At 35.0% G+C, this 23999-nt stretch overlaps 1 protein-coding gene across 7 annotated transcripts in view; it reads right to left on the reverse strand.

Moving 5' to 3' along the window:
- The window catches only part of ANKRD28 (ankyrin repeat domain 28), a 181296-nt gene that overhangs the window by 101705 nt on the left and 55592 nt on the right, over window positions 1-23999 (reverse strand). For 6 of the 7 annotated variants that reach the window (XM_058553547.1, XM_058553500.1, XM_058553528.1 and 3 more), the window contains one exon: window positions 9175-9258. In XM_058553547.1, coding sequence (XP_058409530.1) covers window positions 9175-9188 — 14 coding nt within the window. In that variant the 5' untranslated portion in view covers window positions 9189-9258. Of the gene's footprint in view, window positions 1-9174; window positions 9259-10394; window positions 10663-23999 lie in introns of those variants that run through there. The other variant, XM_058553493.1, reaches the window with a different exon arrangement.

Genomic DNA, 23999 nt, shown 5'->3' on the forward strand with positions numbered 1-23999 from the left:
ACGAAAACACAACATACCAATATCTATGGGATGCAGCAAAAGCAGTACTAAGAGGGAAGTTTATAGTAATACAGGCCTACCTCAAGAAACAAGAAAAACCTCAAATAAACAATCTACTAGTACAGCTAAAGAAACTAGAAAGAAGAGAACAAATGAAGCCCAAAATCAGTAGAAGGAAGGAAATAATAAAAATTAGAGCAGAAGTAAAACAATGACTAAAAAGAAATAGAAAGGATCAACGGAACTAAGAGCTGGTTCCTTGAAAAGATAAACAAAACTGACAGACCTTTAGCTAGACTAAGAAAAAAAGAAGGCTCAAATAAATAAAATTAGAAATAAAAGAGGAGAAATTACAACAACCACACAAAAATACAAAGGATTATAAGAGAATATTATGAAAAGCTATATGCCAACAAACTGGATAACCTAGAAGAAATGGGTAAGTTCCTAGAATCATACGACCTTCCAAAACTGAATCAAGAAGAAACAGAGAATCTGAACAGACTAATCAGCAGTAAGGAGATTGAAACAGTAATCAAAAACCTCCCAAAAAACAAAAGTTCAGAACCAGATAACTTCTCTGGGGAATTCTACCAAATATTCAAAGAAGATTTAATACTTATCCTTCTCCGACTCTCCCAAAAAATTGAAGAGGAGGAGATACTTCCTTACTCATGTTATGAGGCCAACACTATCCTTATACCAAAACCAGACAAGGACAAGACAAAAAAAGAAAATTACAGGCCAATATCACTGATAAACATAGATGCAAAAATCCTCAACAAAATATTAGCAAACTGAATACAACAACACATTAAAAGGATCATATACCACAATCAAGTGGGATTTATTCCAGGGGTGCAAGGATGGTTCAACATCCACAAATCAATGTGGAACGCTACATTAACAAAATGAAAAATAAAAATCACATAATCATCTCAATAGATGCAGAAAAAGCACCTGACAATATGCAGCATCCATTTATGGTAGAAACTCTCAATAAAATGGGTATAGAAGAAAAATACTTCAACATAATAAAGGCCATATGTGACACTGACAGCTAACATTATACTGGGTGAAAAACTGAAAGCTATCCCCCTAAGAATGGGAAGAAGACAAGGATGCCCACTTTCACCACTCTTACTCAACACAGCACTGGAAGTCCTAGCCAGAGCAATTAGGCAAGAAAAAGATATAAAAGGTATCCAAATTGGAAAGGAAGAAGTAAAACTGTCATTATTTGTGGATGACATGATTCTATATATAGAAAACCCTTAGGAACCCACACAAAACTATTAGAAATAATAAATACAGTAAAGTTGCAGGGTACAAAATCAACATACAAAAATCAGTTATGTTTCTACACACTAACAACAAACTAGCGGAATGAGAAATTAAGAATACAATCCCATTTACAATCGCAACAAAAAGAATAATACACCTAGGAATAAATTTAACCAAGGAGGTGAAAGATCTGTGCACTGAAAACTTTGAAAAAAATCAAAGACGCAAAGAAATGGAAAGATATTCCATGCTCATGGATTAGAAAAATTAACATAGGTAAAAATGTCTGTATTACCTAAAGCAATATACAGATTCAACGCAATTCCTATCAAAATCTCAATGACATTTTTCACAAAAATAGAACAAAGAATCCTAAAATTTATATGGAACAACAAAAGACACAAAATGACCAAAGCAATCCTGACGAAAAAAAACAAAGCTGGAGGTATCACTCCCTGATTTCAACATACACTATAACACGACAGTAATCAAAACAGCATGATACTGGCAGAAAAAGAGACACATAGATCAATGGAACAGAACTGAGAGCCCAGAAATAAACCCACACATTCACGGGTAGCTAATTTTTGACAAAGGAGCCAAAAACATACAATGGAGAAAAGAAAGTCTCTTCAACAAATGGTGCTGGGAAAACTGGACAGTCACATGCAAAAGAATGAAAAGTAGACCACTATCTTACACCATAAACAAAAATTAACTCCAAATGGATTAAAGACTTGAATGTAAGCCCTGAAACCATAAAACTCCTAGAAGAAAATACAGGCAGTACGCACTCTGACATCTCCTCAGGCAAGGAAAACAAAAGAAAAATAAACAAATGGGACTACATCAAACTAAAAAGCTTCTGCACGGCAAAGGAAACTATCAACAAAATGAAAAAACAACCTACCAAATGGGAGAAGATATCTGCAAATCATATATCTGATAAGGGGTTAATATCCAAAATATATAAACTCATACAAATCAACAACAAAACAATCCGATTAAAAAATGAGCAGAGGATCTGAACAGACAGTTTTCCAAAGAAGATATACAGATGGCCAATAGGCACATGAAAAGATGTTCAAAATTACTAATTATTAGGGAAATGCAAATCAAAACTACAATGAGATATTACCTCATGTCCATCAGAATGGCTATTATTATAAAAGACAAGAAATAACAAGTGGATGTGGAGAAAAGGGAACCCTTGTATACTGCAGGTGGGAATGTAAACTGGTGCAGCCACTACGGAAGACAGTATGGAGATTCCTTTAAAAATTAAACATAGAACTACCACATGCTCCAGCTATTCCACTTCTGGATATTTATCCACTAATTTGAAAAACTATATGCACCCCTATGTTCACTGCAGCATTATTCACAACAGCCAAGACTTGGAAACAACCTAAGAGCCCACTGATGGATGAATGGATAAAGAAGATGTGGTATGTTTATATAATGGAATACTATTCGGCCATTAAAAAGATGAAATCTTGCCATTTGTGACAACATGGATGAACCTTGAGGCTGTATGATTTCACTCATGTGGAAGATAAACAAACATACAGATATAGAGAACAGACTGGTAGTTACAGAAGAGTGGGTGGGAGGCAAGTCAAAAGGGTAAAGAGGCACATGTGTATGGTGATGGACAGCAACTAGACTTTTGGTGGGAAACACAATGTAGTCTATACAGAAGGTGAAAAATATAATGATGTACACCTGAAATATATACAACATACAAATCAATGTTACCTCAATAAAATAATAATAATAATATATAAAAGACCAATCCCCAAGGGAAAAAGAAATTATCAGCATTATTTCTGAGTATACAAGTAAAGATACTTGATCTCTATAAAAAAATACCATTATTTTCTCACCATCAATGTATATATACACATCCACTAAAATTGCTTCAAAGAATTTAGAGGACACGTAGATTATTTGGGAAGCTGAAAATATATTTAATAACTCATAATAAATACAAACATTCTAAAATCTTTTCTTGTCCACTGAAGCAGAATTTTTGTTTACTTGGTTAAAAGATCCCATTTATTACCAATTAGCAAGACTGAAAATAACCCAAATGCCCTCTTAGAGGGGGACTGATCAAATAAATTATGTTATAAACACATAATGTAAAACTATGTGGCTATAAAGAGAATGAGGAAGCTCTGTAAATACTAATATGGACTGATTCCCAAACTATACTGGGGATGAAAAAAGGAAGATGCAGATCATGTATATGCTAAATAAAAAACAATATATGACTGGAATACAAAAATAAGTCATCATCAGTTTCTAGCTGCAAAAAGAGCTGTTTTCACTGGACGATACCTTCCTTGTTTCAGGACCACTGTAACAGCCATTTAGTTACAACGACATAGAACATACACTCATTTATGGATCTTGGAGGAAACCTGAACATTGGTGAAGAAAATTTAAAAACCTGAGGCTGGAATCTAGGCACTGGCAAGAACAGAGGAGAGGTGCCGTTTGGAGGCATGGAGATATCATAGGGGAATTCTCTCCTGGGTGGAAGCTGAGTTGGTTCTTCTCTCTTCTTCACCCCTCTTTTCTACCCCTTGTTCCATGAAAGCCAGCTGGAAGCTGGGTGGGCACATGTGTGATGAAGATGGAGGGTTGTGGGCTCCAACACCAACTACTGTGAGTAGCTAGAAGACCACATACACACACACACTATTTTAGGACAGACAGTACACATAACCTCAAATAACTGAATGAGGAAGTTTTAAGAGCTCAGGAACATCAACAGCTTGGTGTACTGACAGTCAACAGAAATGACATGTGTCCACAAGAAAGATTTTTTAAAGATTAGAGCACTTCTTGCTAATTTCCAGAAAAGACTAAGAGGACACTGTGAAGGATGGGGGTGGGTGAAAGTCAGGCAACCTGTGTAAACTTAGGTTAACTGTCAACAATAGTATTACAATAATAATGAAAATCAATGATCTGCTTGTGTGATACACACATACATATATATGTCTATGTATATATTTGCTGAACACTTCATCTGACAAAGTAAAATCACCATCATTTGAATGATCCCAGAAAGTATTTCTGAAAGATTAAAAAGTTTTAATAATTTGGAAGACAACTTTGGCAAAACCAATCCCAAAATATTTTGAATGACAAAGTACATCTAAATTCAGAAGCCAATAAGTAAAATACACAAGGTAGCATTTTCAAAAATATTAAGTTATATGATACAGACAAGATCTAACGACTAGCTCTTAAATCAACTCTTCTCAGTTTAAAAAGGGTCACTTGTGATCTAAGCCTTCCTCTGATTTAAACACTAAAAACAGAGTTGGCTGGATTATAATTACCGCTAGTTTGATACTACTTTGAATGACATTTTTATCCAGCCAAAAAATATGACACTAAGGGAGGCTTGTGTATTCACTCATTTGCAATGCTAAAATTTAATAGCACTTGGCATCATGAAAATTAGGATCACATTTGTATTACAGTTTAAAAGGTAGGAGTCCACAAAACATGGACATAATTTTTTAAGGGGGAAAATTCCATTTTTGAACCAATATTGCCTTATGGCACTATTTGGCAAAAGAGAAAATATTTCTCTCTCTCCAATTTACTTGTTTTATTTCCCCAGTTACTGTCAAGTCTGGCATGGCTTCAAATTCCTGTTCTGCTGTACTTACTGATCCTGGAGGTGTTTAACCTTTCTGAGTTTCAGTTTTGTCACCTATCGGTGGAATGGAAATGTTAACCTACAAACTTTACAAGATTGTTGTGTGATTAAAATCAAGTAACAAAGTTTAGGCATATCACTGTCTCTGAAATAAAATTCTATGATTAACACCAATTTCTATCACTGTGGATAGAGAAAAACAATTTCTACTTGTAGAAAATAATTTTCTTGTAAAGTCAGACCTTTCCTCTGAAATGTTATTAATATTTAGATTAAATTATTTGGGCTCCACAACATGGCATTAAGTTCTAGTAAATCCTAGGGAAAGGCATTTAATTATTATTATTATTTTGGCTACATAAATCTAGAATACAAATGAAACCTTCTGGGCAAAAGCAGGAGGTCATTCAAGGTCATTCAGAATTTTTAGAGCATCCTAAATTTGGGGTGGAAAAACACTCCAAAGACCATTAATGTAACACCACGCATTTTACAAAAAGAAAAGTGAGTCCTGAGGAAGTTAAATGGATTTGCTCAAGTAGTAGAGCTAATAAGGCTAAGAAGATATGAGTACTTAGGTCTTTCAACTTACATTCCAATTGTTCTTTACACTATATATACTATTCTGCCTCTAAAATTTTTTGACTATGTTTCACCTTTTTGGTTTACAGTGCCTCTTCCACAACCAAGGACTTTTATTTATCCAGAAGTCTGCTATTTCAACTGTTTTTAGGCAATCAAAAATTTTTTCTATTAGGTTACCTATCCAAACAACTGTTTCCCCTTTAATCCTTTCTATGAAAATGCTGATTTTCTCCAGATATGGAAGGGCAACATAATCAGTGATGACAAGCCTCTATTCTCGCCCCAGGGGATGAACCAGGAGATGAACAATGATTATCTAAGCAAAAAGCTAATCTCATTCTACCTTTGCTGGTGGATTGGTTTAGAGTGGGCTTAAACCCATGGAACTTAAAGGGGAGTTCTGTGGAAATTCTGGAAAAGATGTTTTTGCTTGATTAAAAAAAGAAAAAAAAAAAGGATATGTATAGGGAGAGTCCCCCTTCCACTTTCTTTGGTTGTTTGTCATGAGTACATCCTGTAGCAGTCATCTCTTTATATTGAGGAAAAAGCCAAGAGTCTCACAGAGAAACTCACTCAGAGCTCTGACATTACTATTTTAACCAACCCCCAATTAAATTATTATATAAGCAATAAACCTGTATTTAGTCAATTAGTCAAATACTTGGGGCCCAAAGCCTCCAAATATAAAACTCTAGCATTTTCTAATGAAATCATCTTACCCAGCTTCTACAATAGAAGATTTCCTTCTCAGACCAAATAACATTAATGCGTAATATTTTAAATTAGAGTCTTGTTAAAAATCAATTAGGTGTGTTACTAAGAAAGATGCTCTTTAGTGGTCAACAGTACTCAAAAATTTAGGATATGGCTGAATAAACTAATCTAAAATAATAACAATGTTTTTTAAAATTTTTATTTATTTATTTATTTATTTTCCCCCCAAAGCCCCAGTAGATAGTTGTATGTCATGGTTGCACATCCTTCTAGTTGCTGTACGTGGGACACGGCCTCAGCATGGCCAGAGAAGCGGTTCCTCGGTGCCCGCCGGGGATCCGAACCCGGGCTGCCAGCAGCGGAGTGCGCACACTTAACCGCTAAGCCACGAGGCCGGCCCATAACAATGTTTTTTTAACAGTATAGAAACAAATCTGAACTCTTATACCCATTCTAAAAATTTACAGAAATAACTTCAAAAAAATGTAAGTTTCAAAAAGTCAGATGTTATTCTCAAATACTTATTTAAACAAATTTATTTTGGAAAAACATCACTGTCACAATGACATAAAGCTTCAAAATATCTTATTACCTATCAAGAGACAGTGGATTTTATATGACGAAACAGTATAATTTTTATTACACATACACACGCCTCTTGAAACTCTATGTGACTCCTTATCACAGAGGACAAAAATAAAAAAAAGAAAATAATTTACCATCTGGAATTAAAAGAATGGCCACAGAGTTAACAAATCTTATAATTATGACAATACTCTCAACTACTAAGAGTCATAAGAAAAGACCTAAAAGCAACCATAAAAAATTTGTCAAAAACCTATGAATCACTAAAGACAACTGAAGAGTCATCCTCAAGAGGGACTTACTGATCTGACGTACTAACCTAGCTTTCAGTTCAACCCTAAGTTTCAGAGAAAGGGAAGAGGCTAGGAGATGTTAAGAAATGATGGTTAAAAGTTAAGTAAAGAGGGGCCGGCCCGGTGGCGCAAGCGGTTAAGTGCACGCGCTCCGCTGCGGCGGCCCGGGGTTCGCGGGTTCGGATCCCGGGCGCGCACCGACGCACTGCTTGGTAAGCCATGCTGTGGCGGCGTCCCATATAAAGTGGAGGAAGATGGGCACCGATGTTAGCCCAGGGCCGTCTTCCTCAGCAAAAAAAAGGAGGAGGATTGGCGGATGTTAGCTCAGGGCTGATCTCCTCACAAAAAAAAAAAAAAAAAAAAAAAAAAGTTAAGTAAAGAAAGGAATCCAAAAGTAGAAAAGTAGAGGCTAAAAATCATAAAAAGTTAGGGGCTCATAAACCAGCAGAATAAATTGATCCTCAAAAATGATTCTGAATAAATTTTTAATTTAGGATATTTTGATTAATATAGCAGAAAAGCTCTGTTGGCTATAGTGAGACTTTGTAATGATGAAGAAATTAACCAGGGTAGGTAGGATTACAGTCCAAACCTGCTCACCAAGACAAGATTTATGAGTACTATTAAAAAAAAAAAAAAAACCCAAAAGAGTTAAAACAAAAAGCCATTTTCCTCCTTTTCATAAGTCTATACCCTATAACTATTTCCATCCTACGAAAAGGAGACTCTTCAGGACACTCCAACTAGGTGAAGTGACCAGGCACTCCATTTAAAATAAAGAAAGAAATCCTGAACTAGGCGCATGTTTCCAATACATATAAACTTATATGCAATTCACTTAGGAAGGTTTAAGAAACAAATGTAAGGATAGCATCCTGATCACTATCACTACCCAATGTTAGAATGAAACATTTTAGCTAAAGATTCACATCTATTCAGATAATCTAACTTTTAAAAATAAGATAAATACTTTTTACATCTACTTAACATTAAGTGGTCACAGTAGTATTTTACTAAAGAATGGAGAAAAAACGAGAGTTTGAGATGAGCTTGCAGGGTATGCCTTTCTTAGAACTACCAATCATTTCTAGGTCACCTGTTTTGGTGTTGCTATAGTGACTTCATGAATCATGACCTTTCCTCCCCACTCTCCATAATTCAGAGGACTGAATTATGTATGAAAAATGTACTGAAAACATTTCCAGTAAAAATACATACATTAATGAATTTTATCTTATTATAGTAAATTATATATTTTCAGCCTCAACTTAGTAAATTAAAGAAACTACTGGCCACTGGAGAATCATATACAGAGAAGAAATTATCCACAAACTCACTCTAAAATTGCACCTCATGTCAGTCCTGAATGTTTAATCCACTAAATCTTTAAGTTTGGAGACTTTTCAAACAGTATGTCTTTCTTTTCTGAGACTCTCAAACAGATGAATCTTTGTATATAATGCTTACCATGATTACTTATAGAAAGAAATTTAATCTCATAATCAACTTAGATACATTATAAACTTAATAGAAATGTCTTTTATTTTGAGTTCACAAAAAAGAACTCTCATCTGAAATGTACGGAAGTATTTAACAGTGAAATGTTATGATGTGTACAACTTATTTTCAAATGGAATTCAGTAAAAGCAAAAGAAAAAGATATATGCATATATATATATATATAAAATCTGTGTAAATATGAGAGAGAAAGCAAATGTGGCAAAATGTTATCAATGCTAGATCTAAGTCGAGGGTATATGGGTATTCAGAGTATTTTTTCAACTTTTCTGTGAAAAATTTCAAAGTAAAAAGTTGGGAAACAAAGGACCTTCATTAGCTCCTAGTTCTCTTGTGTTTTAGTTATTACCCTTGAATATATGTCCAGTCCCTTCTTTTTTGCCTCAAGACCCTTCCGCCCTCATTAAAACCACTGTTACAGAATTGTGTTATATCTTTATAAGAAAAATCATAACTCTAGGAAAGAGGTTTTTAAAAGCAGGTTTAAAGACTGGTATGAGTAAACTGTTTTACCTGAAAGTTAACATCTTCCTTCTTAAATATTAGTGCTCGAACTTCATCAGGATCTCCATTAAATATAGCTTGCACCAGTGAAGGCTAAAATACAAGAGAGTAATAAAAATATTAATCACACCACATGGATGATTCTAAAGATATTTCCACATAATTTTTAAGTCTAAAACTTTTCTTCCCTATAGCAACAATAATCATTTGGTTTTTGACATTAACCAAAAGTTTTATGAAGTCAAATCGTATGCAAGTACAGGATTCTTCCTTGGAAAAAAAAAGAAGGCCTAATTAAAAAAAGAAAAAATCAATTCAGCATGACCAAAATTAGGTAGCATAATAAACACAATCAGATTTTACTTTTTATGCGTGGAAGACTTTGTTTATATATATGGTAAAAAGAAAATCTCTTCCAAACACAAGTGTGACATCTCAACATTTACTTGTGGGACACAACTTGTCAAACATTAGCAGTTCTCAGCCCACGCTGAGGTTCATGAAGGAAGGCCTCTTTGAAAAGTTCTGTTTGGACCATCAAAATAACTAGCATAGGTTAGCACTGCATGTATAAACGTATAAATCCAAAAAAGAAAATCTGGCAATTGATGAAAATCACTACTATTCAAACACCAAAAAGTACTGTATACCTGAATAACCTGAAGAGGCAAACACGTGCATATCTAAATATAACAATTTCTTAATCAACGACACAGCCTCTATGATAAGGTATCATATTATACTAGTCAAACAAGAAGCCAACCGACAAAAGCATTAAAAATAAGGTTAAGAATGAACTCTGATTCTTTTTCAAATATAAGTCTTGCACGTAAATACATAAAATTCATTACAGAAAAGGCAGTGGTGTTGCTGGCAGTAGTCAACCTTTCCTAAAACATACAGCTCCTCATTCTTGTTACATCAGTTTTTAAAACCACAAAATGAAAACAGAAACGTGATTGCCATAACTACTATTCTCAAATTATTTTTTAAAAAAAATCTTTTTAAGCGGTTAAGAGATAGTAAGTTTAAAATGTTAAACATCTGAAAAAGTAAAAATCAGAAATGTGTGCATTTTATACACAAGTAATATTGCATCATATTTACACACCTATATTGCTTTAATTTGGGTTTTTAATAAAACCAGTGAAAATTAACTTATGTTTATTCTTAAAAAATAAAATTTACTAGTTCAGAATATAGTAAACATATTAACTCTCATATCTTACCAATGCATTTCCAGAAGGTGGAGAATGTAGGGATTTATTTTCCTGTGGCAATTTAGAAATGAATGCAGGAGATTCATCTTCTACCTCCTCCAAAACAACAATACACACTCGACTCATTCGCTCTTTTAAAATACTAAATTTTAAGCTATGTGATAAAAGTCACAGTTGGACGAGCACAAGTAGTTTTTCCTCCTCTTCTGCACAACGCTTAGAATCATCCTCTGAACAGCGCAGCTGTTTTCAAGTTAATAAGTACTATCGGAAAAACTTAAGTTTAAAATTCTGACTACATAACTTTTAACTTCCTAAAAACAACAAAATTCTATTATTTTTTGTTGGGTTACTGCAATAACTTAAAAGAAATTTCACATCAACATGTCAATAACTAAAACTGAGTCCAATACAAGCTCATTTAAAAATATTTTTACCCTACCAAAATAGTCATATTGCTCTCTGTCCCACAGAAATTTACTTGCATAAAAAGATCACTGTTTTGGGTGATATCGCACGATGCAGAATGAAATGAGAAACAACTGCTGTGACAGAGATGATTACAGCTATACCCACTCTTGCCTGCAAGGTCATATAGTTACCAGTAGCTGGTTTGCCAATAACCGAAAATAAAAAATAAAAATCTCACTATTCTGTTTCCACTTCTAATTTGTCTTCATTTCTTCAGCTTCACTGGTTTAATGCAGATACTATCCAGAAAAAAAATACATCTAGAGCTCAGTACAAATTCTTAAAATGAAGCTCAGAGGTTGACAATTCTTTCTGTGTTTGGGAAAGGAAAAAAACAACACTCTGCATTAATAGCAAAGCTGCAGTACATTTACATGCGATGAGTCAGACCACAAAAGACAATAGGACTCTTGGTACTAGAATACAGCTTGAGTAATCCAGATACCCCATATAATAGAAGAAACACAGATAGCTTTATTCCCATCGATAGCATGAGCAAGGCAAAACGTTCACTCTTTCTCCATCAGGCAGTTGTCTGTGGCTGCTCCAGCAAAAGGGCACAGGCACCAGGCAGAAATGGTGTTAGTGGAGAATCCTAGCTGAACACGCAGGGTACGAAGGAATTAGAAGGCATTTGAGCTCAAATTACTGCTTCAGGTTTTTCATTTTAAAAAGAGAGAGAGGAAAAAAACCAGTAGTTTATCACTCCAGTGTTTCCTTTGATCTCCACATGAATACAGCTTCCATTAAATAGACTTCATTCAGGGAAAAAACAGCAGACTGTGCATCTTCTTTGAGCCAACTACTTTATTCAATCATCTGCCTCTGTGCCAATATAGTTTCCTTCCACGGTGAAAACCGCTACAGTTATCCTTTTCAGTAGATTTCAGATGCTTTCCTGTTCCTCAGATGATCTTGTAAAACCCCACCGACACCACCAATTGAGTAGGTCCTTAAAAAATATCTATTGAACCTCAGGATCGGCCCCACAGAAGCATTCCGACTGAGCAACAGTCTGAATAGCAAAGACTGCAGAACCGCAGGATGAAATGCCTAGTAATGCTCACATGTTACACTTACCAGAGATCTGAGCTACTGCTCAGGATGTAACTTCCTCTAGCTCAAGAAAAAAATAGTGCTTTTGGACAGCCTTCACAATTAGAAGGTTCATGCCAGTTCTGTGACTAATCCAGATCAAACCGAAAAATTCTATAACTGAAAAATGAGTGCGCTTTTAACATTTTCCACTAAAAGCCACAAGGAAATCTGGTGTACTGCCTCTGCTGACTAACACTGGTTTTAGCAAGTAAACAATTCCAAACAGTTTAACTGCTTTCGTATGTTACAATACAGCAAATGTTTAACCCTGTAACGACAGCTGCAGTAATAATGCTTGCAGTGAACCCATAAAAGAGAACTAGAGATGGAGAAATATTTTATGAGAATACAAAAACCACAAACCTAAGATTTTATTCTTATTTTATACCAAGACCATTTTTAATCTACTAGATGTATGTTATTTTCAAGATGCCAAGTTTACACAAAAGAAATTTAAGATTTACTAACAATTTCTAAATTGTTGAATTTAATCAAGTCATATTTTTAAAGGGAAAAAATAAAAATTTCATAATTTTTATAGAAATCCTAACTCTAAAATTCTATGGATCTTTGAATTTTCACCAAAGAAATTAAATATTTCTACCTTCCCATCCAGAAACGGAATAAAGCCTTAAAATCTGTTATATAGCTACATAAAGCTATTGTTTAAAGTCCTTGGTACTGAATTATCTATATGTCAAAAAGGCATAGGATAATACAAAGAAAGCAAAGAATCTCCCTCCTCTATAAAATTAACTTTCCCAAAGCAATAAAGAAGCGCCAGAAACAACCAATTTTTAGCAGTTGGCTTTTCTCCTCTTTCTCTGTTTACTCACCGATGGGGATATTTCCCAAAAGAAAAAACCATGGTTCTCCTTCAATCATCTTCTTTCTTCTATCAACCAGAATTTTTATTAATACACATAATAGTTATTTCTGAACATTTATGATGTACTAGGTGGTATACATTCTCATTTCATACAATAACCTTGCTACATTCCCCTATTATAGAGGAAAAAAGACTCAAATTATCTTATCCAAAATCATGTAAATTAATAAAATTGTACCTAATTCCAAACATACGCTCTTTCTAATCTATTCTGCTTCCAATGAGTACGTACACACACACAAACACACACACAGTCTCAAGATCTTGGCAACCCATACTACTAGACTGTAAAAGTGATCTTAAAAGACAGGTAACCTATAACAGTTGTGAAAAGTTTAGGTAACAAAGGAATATACTATTTACTGGGATAATATTCCCAAACAAGTTATTTTTAAATGGGTATTTCAGGGCTAGTGTTACCTCACTCGTTTAAGCCGGTTTACTTATCAAGACAAAAAAAAACCTAGCATGATAGAGATAATTTAAGAATGCCAGAATTTAAGAACAAAAACTATTAAATATCAAAAAAACCTGTAACCCTAACATAACTGTACCAAGATATTAAAATATGCTCACAATTCACATAGTTGTATTTTAAAATATATAAAATGGTTTTAAGCCCAATTAAAGGCATGCAAATATTTTGACATACAAAAATGATGTTAACTATCTCCACACGGCTAAATCAAAAATATCATCTTGATATCTGAAAATGAAACCACTATAATAACAACATCCTATATTCTATCTTCAGGGTTCCCCCTCCCCCCAAAACGAAATCTCTTTTTACATAGACAATTTTAACTTGTTCCAAAGTATCCAGTGTATAAGTTCAGCTACTCAGATGTAAGCAGGTACATCCTGTTTATTGTTCTAGGTCAACTTTCATACTTAGGTCTTTCCCAACCAGAAAGCAAACTCCTTGAAGGCAGCGACCTGTGTTATATATGTATTGTTTCCTTCTACTTTCTTCTACCTGTAAATCATTTCATTGAAATAAACTCTATTATGTCACAAGACTCTGGAATAGAATGGCAAAATTATAAAGGACAATGGGGGGGATTAATACACACATTTTAATCAGAAAGCAGAGGAGGCATTAAAGTGTAACTGAATGAGTTTTGTACCTCCAGCAGGTGAACAACTTAAATGCAGAAGTTGACAGGATATAAAACAATAATATAGGATGACAGCTAAAACTAAGGGCTCAGGAGTCAGCCTACCTGAAGTTCACATTCTGATTCCATTATTTATTAGCTGGGTCCTCAGGCAAGCTACTTAAAACCTCTGAGTTTAAATTTCTTCACACTTTTATAATAATAATCTCCAGAGATTTTTTACCTAGGAGAAATACTGTAATAGCACAGTGAGAGAGAATGTAGCCTTTGTAGCCAAACTGCTGGTATTCTAAATCCAGCTTCCCACTAACAAACATAACTGTGTGCCCTTCAGCAAGTTACTTAACCTCTCTGTAAATCATTTCAACATCTATTAAAGTGACATTAACTACTTTATAGTGTTACTCATAGTTTAAATAAAGTTTAAAATAAAATAATATTATTATTATGGATATTTAGGATAGTTGAATGATATCCCTTGTAAAGACAGAGCTTGACAACATCCTCCCTACTGGTGAGGTGATTCAGACTGGAGATCCCATTCAGTTGCTAAGTCTCTACCCTTTTCAGGTCTCGAGAGACTGCTAGAAATTTGTCTTACACTCCAGTAACCAGACAAGAGTTTACTAAGTATTATTAGGGGGAGGGAGCAGTAAACTTAGGTGAGAAGTAGGACTACAGGTTTTTCCATTGTTCCACATTCACTGTATTTTATAGTCTAGGGAAACAGAAAGGGTAACAAGTACTGGCCCACGATATACTATATAATCAAAGATACAAAGAGAGAAATACTTCAATTTTTTTTTTTTTTCCTGAGGAAAATTCGCCCTGAGCTAACATCTGTGCCAATCTTCCTCAATTCTGTATGTGGGTCACCTCCACAGCATGGCTGACATGTTGTAGGTCCACACCCGGGATCCTAACCCTCGAACCCAGGCTGCCAAAGCGGAGCGCGCTGAACTTAACCACTACACCACGAGGTTGGCCCAATATTTTTTATTATTTAAGTTAACAGCACCATATAGCACTGTTTTATATCTTCTACTGAATAAGACAGTCCCCTAACCTCAAGGAACTCACATCTTAAAGGAAAAGGAGACAGGTAAACAAGTATTTAAGAAATCAGGAATGGAGACAGTACATATGATGAAAAACTATTGACAAAGATTGTGTAAACTTAAGTTCAACATTTTTTTTTCTTTCAGTTGACCAATGGCAAGGGGATGTGGGTTTTCCTTGAGGCACTTAAATTTTAGGCCAAATTAGATTACATTTTTTACACCATTTTTAAAAATAATTTTATTTATTTATTTTCCCCCAAAGCCCCAGTAGGTAGTTGTATGTCATAGCTGCACATGCTTCTAGTTGCTGTACGTTGGACGCGTCCTCAGCATGGCCGGAGAAGCGGTGCGTCGGTGCATGCCCGGGTCCGAACCCCGGGCCGCCAGCAGCAGAGCGCGAGCACTGCTAAGCCACGAGGCCGGCCCTGATTAAATTCTTAATAAGCCAACAGTTTCAACCCTGACAACTTCATAATCTTTCCATTCTTTATGCTAACATGTATCCTATCAAAAGCTTACTCCTACTCTTCACAGAATCACATAATGGTAAAGCTGGTTTAAACATGCATTTTACTGATAAAAAAGTTAAACGTCCTGAAAGATTATTTTTAAGTTACTAATTTCGTTAGACCAGAATTTCTTTTTTTGACACAAATAATTTTTTCTTTCTGCATAGAAATTCAACCCAAAGCTCATCTTATCTCTTACAAATCTGTGAACTCCATATTGATTATCATAGAATAAAATATTTTACTCAGGGTTTTATTAAGTGGCTACTCTGTGCCAAGGTAGTCTGAGTACTAACCAATAAAAAGCTTGTGGTGAAAGATGGTACGGAAGTGAGTTCAAATCACATTTCAGAAACCTTTCTCGTAGTTCAAGAATCCCGAACAATCATCTTGAGCTATGCCTCATCTGTCCCTGAGACTTTAGAAAAAGTCTCATGAACAGATTTAAGAGAAAATGAGGTGGAAGGAGAGGGGAAAAAAAGAAAATCAAGAAATAGCTGCTCTCTAGGCTACTGGTCAGAGTTCCTTGTGATTAGTACAGCTACTGCAAAAATGTCACTATTTATTTAAAAAAATGATGAATTCAAAATCCTTACAACAGATCGGATTTAATTCTCTGTATGTAATGTATTTATGAACTAGGCCATTTTTTAAATGTTTACCCAATCATACTTCCAAAATGGCTGAGAACTAACGTTATCTGAAGATCTCAAGTGGTTTGACCCCACTGGCATGCTACAATGACAATAAATAAATTGTGAACCCTTCCATTATTAGCATTATTATAGACTGCATATTGTTAACACATTAATATTACATATTAATCTGATGTGTTCTTTGCAAAGACCTTCTATATCCATACTTCCCATCTTCTACTCAACTAAAACATTCAGTTTTTGAGTAAGTACAGAGCCTCACGGAACAAAGACTACCTTCTCAGCCTCCCTTAAAGCAAGGAGCCACATGACAAAGTTCTTACCAGCATGTTAAGTAGAGGTGTTATGGGGCTTTCAGAATACTTCATAAAAGGACAAATGGTATATCCATCCTGCTTCCTGGAACACGGATGACTGGCCACCATCTTAAACCAAACAATGACCAGAGTCTAGGGTAGTGGAACGGTAGACTAGAAGGGATCTGGGTCCCTGAGGACTTTGAAGGACAGAACTGCCATAAAAGCCCCAGGTTGCCTACTTCTCAACTTTTCCGTTAGAGAGAAATAAGAAGTTCTGCCTTGTTTCAGTCACTGTGATTTTGAGTTTCTTTTACTGGGAGCTGAACCTAACTCCAAGTGATAATCTTACTCTTTCTTTAATTATCAAGTAGTGGGCATATATCCTTCCAGCCCTGTTCTTCCACCACCCATACCCTAGTACAGTATAGATACTTAAATTTTCAATAAATAAAATGAATTACAAACACTAGCTGCAACAAACTGTAACAGAAACAATAACTGACCAGAAAACAGCTCGAAGAACAACCCACTATATTATCCTGGGTAAGGAAAGGAAAATCAGCAGAGGGAGAAGGAAACAAACATTAATCAAAAATATTCTCACTGAATCCTCAATCACCATGGCTGGTTACTATTATCCAATTTATACATGAGAAACAAAGGCTCAGTAACACCCAGTCAGTCAATGACTCACCCATTCATCTGTATTTATTCATCATCTACTACGTGCCAGGCTTTCCACTAGGCTAAGGAAAAAAATTATATATAAACAGTCAATCCTTGTTCTAATGGAGTCTGCACACAAACAAACATTATATAACTGTGTTAAACAATACAAGGAAAAAGTTGGGGATGGGAAGGAACTAAAGGAAGGTCCATGTGGCTGGAGCGAGCAATCATGAGGGACAATGGCAGATGTAGTTGGATAAATAGGTAAACAGATTATGTAGGGCCTTGTAAGCCAAGTTATAAAGTTTGTATTTTTTATTAATGATTGAAAAGCCATTAAATATTTCTAAACAATGTAGTCAACGTGACTTTCTTTAAAAAGATTATGTGGCTTCGGTGTGGAGAATGGATTGAAGGAGTAGAAGATGGAAGCCAAAGGACTAGTTAGGAAATGACTGCAGTCATCCAAAAGAGTGGGTAATTTGAGCTAGGATGCTGGGCATGTAAATGGAAAGACTCATATATATTTTAGAAATAGGATTTATAGGACATACACGCAAAAAGACTGGATGTAGGGGTGAGGAAGGTGGTAATCACAAACAACTCCCAGTTTTTTGACTTAAGCAACTAGTGCTTACTAGAGTTTAAGCAATTTGGGCCTTCTTCAGTTTCCAAATTTATAAAATGAGGAATATGATTTGTTATATCATATCTAAGGTCCCTTCAAGCTCTAAATTGGTTTCAAATCTTAATCCCAAGTCTGTACCTTAGCATCTATCCTCATGATTTGAAAATGAGGTGTTAACAATCCTGAAATTGTCTAATTCCAGGTGGGTATAAAAAAGTTCCAAAAGGATGGTGAGATTTGGCTCAAGCTTTTGTTTTTTTTGGGCTGGGAAAGATTCACCCCAAGTTAACACCTGTTGCCAATCTTCCTCTTTTTTTTTTTCCCCTCCCCAAAGCCCTAGTATATAGTTGTATATTCTAGTTGTAAGTCCTTCTAGTTTTTCCATGTGAGCCGCTGCCACAGCATGGCTACTAACAGAAGAGTGGTGTGGTTCCGCAGCTGGGAACCAAACCCGGGGCGCGGAAGTGGAGAGTGCTGAACTTTGACCACCAGGCCATCAGGGCTGGCTCTCATTCAATCTTATTCAAAGTTCAGTACATTGAAATAATCTAAAAGCCTTCTGGCAAGAATACCTTATTTTTAAAACGTTCACCAAAATTACAATAGAACTGACTGAACAAATATTTAATGTTATTTCCACTCTACTATACGAGATTACAAAATGTCACGTATCATCTCCACCTTCAAAGACCTTACGCAACTAATGATTTTTTGGATATGACACCAAAAGCACAGGCAACAAAAGCAAATATTAAAAAGTGGGGGCCACCCAAGTGGCATAGTGGTTAAGTTTGCACGTTCTGCTTCGGCAGCCCAGGGTTTGTGGGTTCGGATCCTGGGCACGGACCTACACAGTGCTCATCAAGCCATGTTGTGGCAGCATCCCACATACAAAATAGAGGAAGACCGGCACAGATGTCAGCTCTGGGACAATCTTCCTCAAGCAAAAAGAGGAAGATTGGCAACATATGTTAGCTCAGGGCCAAGCTTCCTCAGCAAAAAAAGAATTAAAAAAAAAAGTGGGACTACAACAAACTAAAAAGCTTCTGCCCAGCAAAAGAAACCATCAACAAAATGAAAAGACAAACTATGGAATGCGAGAAAATATTTGCAACCCATATTATCTGATAAGGGGTTAATATCCAAAATACATAAGGAACTCACACAACTCAATAGCAAAAAAACCAAGTAATCTGATTTTAAAAATGGGCAAATGACCTAAATAGATATTTTTCTAAAGAAGAATACAAACAGCCAACAGGTACATGAAAAGGTGCTCAACATCACTAATCATTAGGGAAATGCAAAGCAAAACCACAATGAGATTTCACCGCACACCTGTCAGGATGGCTGGTATTAAAAAGATGAGATAAGCATTGACAAGGATGTGGAAAAAAAGGGAATCCTTGTACACTGTTCGTGGGAATGTAAATTGGTACAGCCACCACGGAAAACGGTATCGAGGTTCCTCAAAAAATTAAATATAAAACTACCATAAGAACCTGCAATCTCACTTCTGGATATATATCCAAAGGAAATGAAATCAGCATCTTAAAGAGATGTCTGCATTCCTGTGTTCTTTGCAACATTATTCACAAAGCCAAGATACAGACACAACCTGTCTACTGACAGATGAACGCACAAGGAAAATGTGGTATATGTATAGACAGAATATTTTTCAGCCATAAAAATGAAGCAAATCCTGCTATTTCCCATAACATAGATGAATCTGGAGGGCATTACACTAAGTAAAATAAACCAGACACAGAAAGACAAATACTGTATGATTCCACTTGAATGTGGAATCTAAAAAAGTCAAACTCATAGAAGCAGAGAGTACAATGGTGATTACCAGGGCCTTGGGGGTGAGGGAAACGGGGAGATGTTGGTGAAAGGGTACAAACTTTTAGTTTTAAGATGAATAAGTTCTGGGGGTCTAACATACAGCATGGTGACTACGGTTAACAATACAGCACTTTGCACTTGAACTCTGCTGAGAGTAGATCTTGCGTTCTTACCACAAAAAAAGAGGTGACTATGTGAAGTGATAGATGTGTTAATTAACACACATTAGCTTGATTGTAGTAACCATTTCACAATGATTAGCGGACATTTGGTCCTGTCCAAAACATCCATAAGACATTTGGTCCACTCCAAAAGGTCCTTGACATTTGGTCCTGTCTAAAACATCCATCAGACATTTGGTCCATGCCAAAAGGTCCTTGATATCTTGTCATCTCTGGTCCTATCCAAAATGTCCACGGAGACATTTGGTCTATGCCAAAAGGTCTTTGATATTTGACCCTGTCCAAAACCATTTGGCATGGACTAAATACGCTCATGGATGTTCTGGACAGGACCAAATGTCCTGCAAGGTTTCATAATGTATATATACATCAAATCATCACGTTGTACACCTTAAATATATACAATTTTTACTTGTCAATTATGACCACAATAAAGCTGGGGGAAAAAAGAACTTATGTAGACTAAATAAGGTACTATATCATAACAAGAAAAACTAACCAGTATGAGGGTAAGAATACGAAAGACAGTAAAACGCAGTATATATAGAAGACCTAGAGAAGAGGTACAGATTATACCTGCCTCTAATTCACTTACTAGTAAGAGTGCAGCATATGAATTTATTAATTGTAACTGATATATGAAGATATCTTCCAATCGTCCATTCTCTAAAAAAAACAATGACTTTTATAAAGCTATCCATAAACTTCATTGTTGCTACTTTTTCCTCTTTTAATTTACTGGAAGGGTACTTTCTCAATGAAATTGATGGTCTACTTAGTTAGAACATTTAACATCAAAACTTACTGTTGATGATCACATTTCTGAGAAAATGGTTGAAACACTATATCTATTTAACACTAAAACTATTTACAATGAAAGAACAATAGTTTTGCTACCCAAAGGGTAGACAAGTGCTATCTTATAGAAACATAAACTGAGTCACATATGTAATTTTAAATTCTCTAGTAAACACATTTTAAAATGGTGAAATAGGAAAAATTAATTATAACAATATTTTATATGATGGAATATATCCAAAATATTATTTGAGCTTGTAATCAATATAAAGTTATCAGATATTTTACATTCATTAAATCTTTAAAATTTGTTGTGTATTTCATACTTAGAACATATCTCAATGCAAAGATTAAATTTTCCTTGGAAGTAACAGATTTATATTAGATTTCATAAAATTTACAGTTGAGGATGTAAACACATGTGCTCAAGTTGTTCCAAATATACTTAAAAGTTTTCCAATAACAAAGTCAGGTGCTTTTTATTTAAATTAAAATTAAACTCAATTAAGAATTCAGTTTCTCAGTTACATTAGCCAGCCACATTTGGGAAATGACTATCATATTGCACAACATTGACTTAGACCTATAAGGACTAACTTTTTAACAATTTAACGGTTCTACACAGAAACCTAAAATATCTACATTACTGTCTTAAGGAAAAGAACATAGTTTAAATTTTTATGGTGGCTCTGACTCATTTATACAAATATACATTGTTAGTCTGTTCTATAGTAAAAAAGCCACATTAGGACCTAGAGGCCTTAGCCGACTTTTCCTAAATATTTCTGTCGTAACTTGAACAGTTCATTAGTTCTCTCTCTTTTCTCTTTGGCTCTTCCCTCAAAAGACATACATGCTTTTCTAATTTTATCACAATATTAACCCTGGCTTGAGGGCAACAACATATTTCCTTATGACACAAAGTATATGAACTTCATAGGTGCCATTTTCTTCATTATTCAGAGGCCTCTTTCTATACGTTAAGATTCCATATAGATTTCATAAGTTGAAGTTAACAAAAGTCAGTTAGCTATCTGTCAGCACATTCATTTCTTTAGGTACCTTCATTTTACTGCTGAAGAAAATGAAACTGATCAAATGATTTTGATAGCTGTTTTCAGTTCTAACACTTCATGATTTTATGTCCCTTTTCTAATAAGAGTAGGTTGATTCGTGAAAGGGAAGTACCAAAAGTGGTGGTGTTGATTAGGTTTTTTCAATAAGTCTGGCTGTGAAGAAGAATAAATTGAGCAATATTTAACTCAAAAAGGATTAAGCAAAAAAGATAAAGATGAAGATAAACACGTTGAAGGCTAAAGAACTTGATTTTCAAAAAGGAAAGATATAGGGAGAGTGATCTCAGCAGGATGGTGGAATAGGAAGCCCATGGACAAAATGATCCATCAACAACACATGGACCAATTCCCTTTGTAAGAAATCCAGAAACTAGCTGAGAGGCTTCTATATCCTGGGAGAGTGCAAAACCAGTCACACTGAAGTCCATGGTAAAACTTGAGACCCCCTCTCACTATAATCTCTACCCCTAGCACAGTGTCATATAATCAGCAAGAAGAAAATACCAATAGAAGAAACACAAAAGAAAAAGATATCAAAGCATATCAATACACAAAAATCAATGAAAAAAAAAAAGACAGTATGACAGGAAAAGAGAGACAAAAGAATTATAAGATAGAAAACAATAAACAAAATGGCAACAGTAACTCCCTCCCTATCAATAATTACTTGAAATGTAAATGGATTAAACTAGCCAATCAAAAGACACAGAGTGGCTGAGTAGTTAAAAAAAACAAGATCCAACTATATGCTCTCTATAAGAGACTCACTTTAGATTTGAGGACCCACATAGGCTGAAAGTGAAGCAACAGAAAAAGATATTCCATGCAAATAGTAATGAAAAGAAAGCAGAGGTGGCTAAACTTATAACAGACAAAGTACTTTAAGTCAAAAACTGTCACAAGACACAGAGAAGAACATTATACAATGACAAAAGGGTCAATTCACCAGGAAGATATAACAATTATAAATATATATATGCACCCAACATCAGAGCACCTAAATATGTAAAGCAAACATTGACACAACTGAAGGGAGAAACAGACAGCAATAAAATAATGGTAGCTGACTTCAATATCCCACTTTCAACAAAGGATAGAGCATCCAGACAGAAAATCAACAAGGAAACAGTGGGCTTGAACACACTATAGACTAAATGGACCTAACACACATATACAGAAAATTCTACCCAACAGCAGCAGAATATACACTCTCCTCAAGCACACGCAGAACATTCTCCAGGATAGATGACATCTGAGGTTGTAATACAAATTTTAACCATTTTAAGAAGATTGAAATATACCAAATGTCTCTTCTGACCACAAAGGAATGAAATTAGTAATCCACAGAATACTGAAAAATTAATAAATATGTGAAAATTAAACAATATACTCTTGAACAACCAATGGGTCAAAGAAGAAATCAAAACGGAAATTAGAAAATATCCTGAGACAAATAAAACGAAAATACAACATACCAAAACTTACGGGATACAGCAAAAGCAGTACTAAGAGGGAAGTTTACAGTGATAAACACCTACATTAAAAAAAAAAGATCTCAACCTAACTTGAGGTTAGGTTACCTCAAGGTACAAGCAAACAAGAAAAAGAACAAACTAAGCCCAAAGTTAGCAGAGAGAAGGAAATAATATAGATTAGAGTAGAAATAAACAAAATAGAGAACAGAATAATAGGAAAAAAAAATCAGCAAAACTAAGAGTAGGTTTTTTGAAAAGATAAAATTGACAAACCTTTAGCTATACTAAGAAAAAAAGAGAACTCAAATAAATAAACTGAGAAATGCAAGAAGAGACATCACAACTGATGCCATGGGGAAAAAAAGGATCCTAAGAGACTACTATAAACAATTACATGCCAATAAGTTGGGCAACCTAGAATAAATGGATAAATTCCTAGAAACATAAAACCTACCAAGACTGAATCATGAATAGAAAATCTGAGCAGACCTATAACTAGGAAGGAAGCTGAATCAGTAATCAAAAACCTCCAAAGAAAAGCTCAGGACCAGATAGGTTTACTGGTGAATTCTACCAAACATTTAAAGAATTAACGTCAATCTTAATTAAACTCTTCCAAAAAATTGAAGAGGAAGGAACACTTCCAAACTCATTTTATGAGGTCACCATTACCCTGATACTAAAGCCAGATAAAGACATTACAAGAAAAGAAAAGTACAGGTCAACATTCCTACAAACACAGATGCAAAAATCCTCAACAAAATACTAGCAAACAAAATTCAACAGCACATTAAAAAGATCATACACCATGACCAAGTGAGACTTATCTCTAGCATGCAA

This window comes from Diceros bicornis, chromosome 2 (genome assembly GCF_020826845.1).
Source record: "Diceros bicornis minor isolate mBicDic1 chromosome 2, mDicBic1.mat.cur, whole genome shotgun sequence".
Lineage (NCBI taxonomy): Eukaryota > Metazoa > Chordata > Mammalia > Perissodactyla > Rhinocerotidae > Diceros > Diceros bicornis.